The 7500-nt window shown below is 35.2% G+C and overlaps 1 protein-coding gene across 1 annotated transcript in view; it reads right to left on the bottom strand.

The window, feature by feature from the left end:
- LRBA (LPS-responsive vesicle trafficking, beach and anchor containing) overlaps nucleotides 1-7500 on the bottom strand; it is a 771345-nt gene that overhangs the window by 419867 nt on the left and 343978 nt on the right. Inside the window, exon 37 of the mRNA XM_011973242.1 lies at nucleotides 1052-1218. Within this exon, the coding sequence (XP_011828632.1) occupies nucleotides 1052-1218 (167 nt within the window). The remainder of the gene's footprint in view (nucleotides 1-1051; nucleotides 1219-7500) is intronic.

Below are 7500 nucleotides of genomic sequence, written 5' to 3'. Positions count from 1 at the left end.
AATTCATTATATGCAAATATCCTTTGTAATAAATACCACGTGCTACATTTATTCTATATTAGTGAATACTTCATACAAGTAGCTTTCAATGCAAATTTTTGAAGTTTACTTTTCTAAAAGTTAAAATTTTTTTCTTTATACTGGAAAATTTATAAAACTAAATTTTGATGTCTGATAGACACATAAGTTACACAAATGGAAGCAAATTACACTCTTACATAATACACAAGTAATTTACTATTTTTGTTTTTGTAGTCTTCTAGAAAAAGTTGTGCAAAAATTAGAAATTAAAATATAACGTTTTCTAATAGCCAAATAAAAATTTTTTGTCATTAACTTTACTTAAAAGAGTCAACACATGTTCCTGAAATTTGTAGCATAAAATATTCCATGGAGTATACATTTTATAATTTGTCAAGTTCCTTAGTCTTAAAAGGCAATTTAATTATTTTGTTTCTATAAAGTAAAATCAACAACAGCATGTCCAATTTGGCTATCTTAAAAGAAGGTAGATATATTGAGTAAAATTTTAAAGAAGGCATTTAACCAAGTTTATCATCACAGTCCTGCAATTTGCAACATAAGAAAAAAAAATTTTTATTATATTTTCCAAACTATGCTTTGAAAATAGTTATTTTCAAATAACTAAAAAATATAAAAACAGCATAGTTTTTAAAAATAAAATGTTATATATGTAAAAATTTGGCTATAAGTGTAGATAGTAAGATAGTTTAAGTGCTTCCCTTAATAATTCATTTCAAAAGGAATAAGTAGATAAAGCAAATATTATTTTGGAAGTAGTTGAGGAAACTGATCTACAAAGATCCACAATTGTACCCATACTGATTGGATAAATATGGATCTATAAAGATCCATAATTGTACCCATACTGATTTTCTCCTTCCCTTTGGCTTTAAATTCATACAGACGATGAAATACAAAATTAAATTACTCTCTTCTTCATCTGGCTTTGATCATATCCAAAGTCATTTATCTAAACCTAAGCCATCTACAGAAAATCAGTGGCCAAATCCTAAAGGTATCCCTTTACCTCACTGCAGAATTTCCCCAGGCTCCATGCTTGTCTGTGAGAATGTTGATAATTTTCTGGATTAGTTGAGTTGCTGTCACATGGTCACGATATTTTGCTGCTCTTATCAAATGATCACACATCTTCTCATCTTCTCGTTTCTCTGCAGAATACTGGGCACACAGTGACTTGGAGAGAAAAAAAATTAATACTATAAAAAATATGAAAAAAAACCTTTAAAATCCATTATGAAATAATCTTTACCCTAAATCAAAACAACCAAAATTTTAAATCTACTTTTACATTCCTCATTAACCTAACGACTGAGATTTAGTGATCTGCTCTTTCAGTAAAACATCCCACAAGAATTTACTTCTGTGAGGTCAATCATGAGATACACTCAGAAGTGATAAACATTCAAGTAGAGACCTGAACAATGAGACAAAGACAGTCTTGTAAGAAGCAGGGGCCCAGCACGACAAACAGCATGAAGTGAAGTTGCAAAGGACTTGAGACATAGTGAATAAGGAGAATAATGGTAAGAAATAATTTTCAAAAGGCAGGCCAAGGCCACATCATTTGTATTATGGTAAGGAGTTTAGATTTTATTCAAATGTAATGGAATCCCAGTAGAGAATTTTACGCATATAGCCGTTATTTAGAGAATAGATGGTAGTGGGACAAGAGAAGTGAAGTTCGCAGTTATGAGGCTACTGCAGAGGGCCAGAAAAGAGACAACAGCAGCTTACAATAGTAAATTGAGCTAGTTCTAAACACCTTTAGAACATGAAACTGTTTGGTCTTTTAAGTCCTAGCAAAATATACCAAAAGCACTGGGATTGCCTGGGATCTTATTTAAAATGCAGAGTCTCATGCCCCACCCCAAATCTATTCACTTTGTGTTTGAATTTTAATTCTCAGGCAATTTATATACATTCAAGTCTGAAAAGCACTGTCTTAGATATCAATTTTGCCCAAAAAAAACCTTAGAATTATTTGTCAGTAATCAGATACACTATAATTGCTAGTTTCCAAAATGCTTATTTCTCTTCTTTTGAAATTCAGAAGATTGTGGTGTCACGTTTATGATACTGTAGTTAAGGCATCGTTTAAAATAAGAAAACAAAGATGGATGTAAACTTGGTCCTTTGTTCTATTCAGTGTCTACTGGAGTCCTCCCCCACCACCCCCACACACACATCCTTTGATAGATAAATAACCTAAACTTGATGTTGGAACAAACATCACTAGTTTACATATAGAATATACACTGTGGAAGCTTGCCTCTCCTACGGTATACCAGTTTTGATAAATTGCTACCACGCACTACTCCCACCACCACCCCAGCAACAAACAGGAGTCCTGATTGTCCTAAACCAATCAGGTAATAAACACACTCACACTGGCAAACTGGATTAGGGAAGAACACTTGATGTAACTGGTACAGGTAGGGCAAAGTTCAAGATTTTGTTGGACAGTTAGTTCCCTCCTTCCTCTCAGGGTGTAAAAGAAGCAGCACACAATTCTAGGAGTATTGGAAGCTCTCTGTACCATGAGGGTAGCTGGCCTGAAGATACAGCCAAAATGAGAGCAGAACTATGAAAACTGAAGAAAAATAGAGCTCCTTCCAGATGGAATCACGAACTTCCGGATCAATCAAATTCTCAAGACCAGCCTACCTTTAGAACCCCTATGAGGCTTTTTAAAGACTTTTTTAAGAGCCAATAAACTCCTGCTCATTGTAAACCAGTAGAAACATCCAAAAAAAATGGGTTCTTTGTTCCTTACACCAAAAGCAATTCATCCTTTGCATGCTGTATATGCACATGCACAAGGAATCAAATATATATATATATATATTTTTTTTTTTTGAGACAGAGTCTTGCTCTGTTGCCCAGGCTGAAGTTCAGTGGCGCAATATTCTTGGCTCCTCTGCCTCCCAGGTTCAAGCAATTCTCCTGCCTCAACCTCCCAAGTAGCTGTGACTAGAGGTGCCTGCCACCACGCCCAGTTAATTTTTTTGTATTTTAATAGAAACAGTGTTTCACCATGTTGCCCAGACTGATCTCGAATTCCTGAGCTCAGGCAATCCACCAGCCTCGGCCTCCCTAAGTGCTGGGATTACAGGCGTGAGCCACTGTGCCCGGCCAGGAATCAAATATCTTAGTATGTGCAAAACACTATGCTAGGGAGATGAAAAGCTGAATTTAATAAAGAGGAATTTTAGAAGTTAGTTTTGGTTGGGAATAAAGGAAACCTTTAAAGCAAAGACAAGGCAGAAAAACAAGGGAGGGACAAAGCAAGAGAGTTTGACCCAAGTACAAAATACAGGTAGAACGAGTAACAGACTGCAGAAATTCTGGAATGCAGAATGAGTATAGAAAAAAGTCACAGGAGTCACAGTATACTTATACAAATGACTACAAGATTGGGAAGCAAAACAAAAACCAGGTTACGGTATCACCCTTGCTAATATCTCCTGTCAGTCGTGATCAATTCACTCATTTACCTCTTTAGGTCTAAATGTCCTAATCTGCAAAATTAGCAGATTACATTAGATCTAAGATTGCGTCAATCCGAAGATCCTGGGCAACCTCTGTGAGGGTACTTGAGGGTACCTGAGTTCAACATCTCAGAGACGTTCACTGGTAAAGGCAAACTGTTTATTTAAACACTGATGTGGAGAAAATAAATCCTAATAAGAACTAGATTAACTGATGAGAAATTAAAAGTAAACTTGATATACTGTACTTTTTTGTTTGTCTGTTTGTTTGTTTGTTTGAGACAGTCTCGCTCTGTCACGCAGGCTGGAATGCTATGGCGCAATCTCCGCTCACTGCAAGCTCCGCCTCCTGGGTTCACGCCATTCTCCTTCCTCAGCCTCATGAGTAGCTGGGACTACAGGCGCCTGCCACCATGCCAGGCTAATTTTTTGTATTTTTTTTTTTTTAGCATTGACGAGGTTTCACTGTGTTAGCCAGGATGGTCTCGATCTCCTGACCTCGTGATCTGCCCACCTCGGACTACCAAAGTGCTGGGATTACAAGCGTGAGCCACCACACCTGGACCATATGCTATATTTTTTTAAAAGATTGACCCAAACAAACCACAAGAGAGTTCACTTGTCAAAAATATGATTTGAGCAAATAAAAGAAAATGACTAAGAAATACATGAAAGGGCAGTAGTTTAAGTGAAGATAATTAGGAAATTATTTCATTGTAACAAAAATGTCAACTGATATGTCATATTGTTATATATTCACTCAAGAACTGAGAAACATTCTATAGGTTATTTCATATCTAACCCAACCATACACTAAAACAGAGAGTACGAAATGATAAGACACTCACAGAACCGTAAACTTCCAACATTCTCTACTATATATCCATTATCTGTCCTTGTCTAACTTCACCTAAGAGGAAATTCAAATCTACTGATGAGATTTACAAAATCACCGGTTTCTGAAATGCTATGAAACACCACATACCTTCATACTAAACAGTATTAAAAGTAACCAAAAACATATTATTAAATAGCTTATCATTTCTATCTCATTAATATTATAATAATTTAACATCAAATTATATTTTGTAAACATCTGATGAGCTACTAAAGTTTGTTCGAAAAGGCATAATTCTCAAAACAAGGGCTCAAGGTAAGCTCAATGGTAAAATGCTTTAAAGTGTTCTTTAATGGATCCTTCTTTACAATTTGAACAGCAACTTTTCATATCTGACATAAAATCTATAGATATAAATCACATTAAAGGGCTATTCTTTCCTGATTATCAATCTCTGTCTCTTTGTGGAACATTAGGGTCACATCTGACCTAGAAACATGATAAAAGAAAACCAAACAAGAATGTTTCATAAAGATATAATGAACTTGTAACTATTTATTTAAATGTTCTTATAATGTAATTTGAAGATGTTCTTATTTAAAAACCAATAATAAATTCTATGTATGAAATATCATTCAAAGTCATGTGGAGATAAGAAATATTTACTTTAGAATCAAATACATATTACTTATTTGTAGTATACATATTTGTGTATGTATGTATACTTGTATTTGGAGGTTGAGTGGAGGTACAAGAGACATTAACACATATTGCTATTTATCAGTAACATAAACGGTCAGATCTAAAATTTTCATTCAATTTTAAGGCAGAATTTTTTTTGTTTTATATGAACTTTTCTGTGTTCCTATTGTAAGCACTATATAAACTAGATAATATAACATCACAACATGGCCACAACATATTTGATTATAAAAAGAAAAAAAAATAAGCATTTGGGGAACAACTCTATTTTACATGATTATTGCTAAAGAAACCTAAGATTTGTAACCAAAGAATGAAGAAACTCAATATAGGATAAATAAAACTCCTCAGAAAAAATTCAGTCACTCACAGTAAAGAGACAAATTGACCATTTTAGCTCTTTAAATGTAAATGAATAGAGACAATATTTAATTTTTCCTTCCAGATGTCATGGCTCTACCTAATTTTACTATTCATCCTTTGCATGAAAGTAAGAGAGGACACAAACAAATGGAAAAACATTACATGCTCATAGATAGGAAAAATTAATATCGTGAAAATGGCCATACTGCCCAAGGTAATTTATAGATTCAGTGCCATCCCCACCAACCTACCAATGACTTTCTTCACAGAATTAGAAAAAAAAACTACTTTCAACTTCATATGGAACAAAAAAAGAGGCCATAGCCAAGACAATCCTAAGCAAAGAGAACAAAGCTGGAGGCATCACACTACCTGACTTCAAACTATACTACAAGGCTACAGCAACCAAAACAGCATGGTACTGGTACCAAAACAGATATATAAGACCAATGGAACAGAACAGAGGCCTCAGAAATAATACCACACATCTATAACCATCTCATCTTTGACAAATCTGACAAAAACAAGCAATGGGGAAAGGACTCCCTATTTAATAAATGGTGCTGGGAAAACTGGCTAGCCATATGCAGAAAACTGAAACTGGACCCCTTCCTTACACCTTCTACAAAAATTAACCCAAGACAGATTAAAGATTTAAATGTAAGACCTAAAATCATAAAAACCCTAGAAGAAAACCTAGGCAATAACATTCAGGACATAGGCATGGGCAAAGACTTCATGACTAAAACACCAAAAGCAATGGCAACAGAAGTCAAAATTGACAAATGAGATCTAATTAAACTAAAGAGCTTCTGCACAGCAAAAGAAACTATCATCAGGGTGAACAGGCAACCTACAGAATAAGATAAAATTTTTGCAATCTATCCATCTGACAAAGGGCTATTTCCAAGAACCTACAAGGAACTTAAACAAATTTACAAGGAAAAAACAAACAACCCCATCAAAAAGTGGGTGAAGGATATGAACAGACCCTTTTCAAAAGAAGACATTTATGTGGCCAGCAAACATGAAAAAAAGCTCATCATTACTGGTCATTAGAGAAATCCAAATCAAAACCACAATGAGATACCATCTCATGCCAGTTAGAATGGCGATCATTTAAAAAGTCAGGAAACAACAGATGTTGGAAAGGATATGGAGAAATAGGAACACTTCTACACTGTTGGAGGGAGTATAAATTAGTTCAAGCATTGTGGAAGACAGCGTGGCAATTTCTCAAGGATCTAGAACTAGAAATACCATTTGACCCAGCAATCCCATTACTGGGTATACACCCAAAGGTGTGTAAATCATTCTACTATAAAGACACATTCACAGGCATGTTTATTGAGGCACTATTCACAACAGCAAAGATTTGGAACCAACCCAAATGTCCATCAATGTTAGACTGGATAAAGAAAATGTGACACATATATTCCATGGAATACTGTGCAGCCATAAAAAAGGATGAGTTCATGTCCTTTGCAGGGACATGGATGAAGCTAGAAACCATCATTCTCAGCAAACTAACACCAGAACAGAAAACCAAACACCGCATGTTCTCACTCATAAGTGGGAGGTGAACAGTGAGAACATATGGGCACAGAGAGGGAAACATCCTACACAGGGGCCTGTCCGGGGATGGAGGGCAAGGGGAGGGATAGCATTAAGAGAAATACCTAATGTAGATGACAAGTTGATGGGTGCGGCAAACCACCATGGAATATGTACACTTGTGTAACAAACCTGCACGTTCTGCACATGTATCCCAGAACTTAAAGTATAATAAATAAATAAACAAACAAACATTTTTTAAAAGTCCTAAAAGATTTAAAAAAAAAACAGAAATGGAAAATATTAATAGACATATTCTCTACTAAAGAAATTGAACTCAACTACTTTACCACAAAGAAATCTCAGGCCCACATAGTTATATCGGTGAATTCCACCAAACATTTAAGAGGAAATAATACTGAGGCCAGTCAAGATGGCTCACACCTGTAATACCAGCACTTAGGAAGGCTGTGTCGGGAGGATCACTTGAGCACAGGAGTTGGAGACCAG

This window comes from Mandrillus leucophaeus, unplaced genomic scaffold (assembly GCF_000951045.1).
Source record: "Mandrillus leucophaeus isolate KB7577 unplaced genomic scaffold, Mleu.le_1.0 Scaffold136, whole genome shotgun sequence".
Lineage (NCBI taxonomy): Eukaryota > Metazoa > Chordata > Mammalia > Primates > Cercopithecidae > Mandrillus > Mandrillus leucophaeus.
This window is presented reverse-complemented; position numbering and strand designations above follow the sequence as displayed.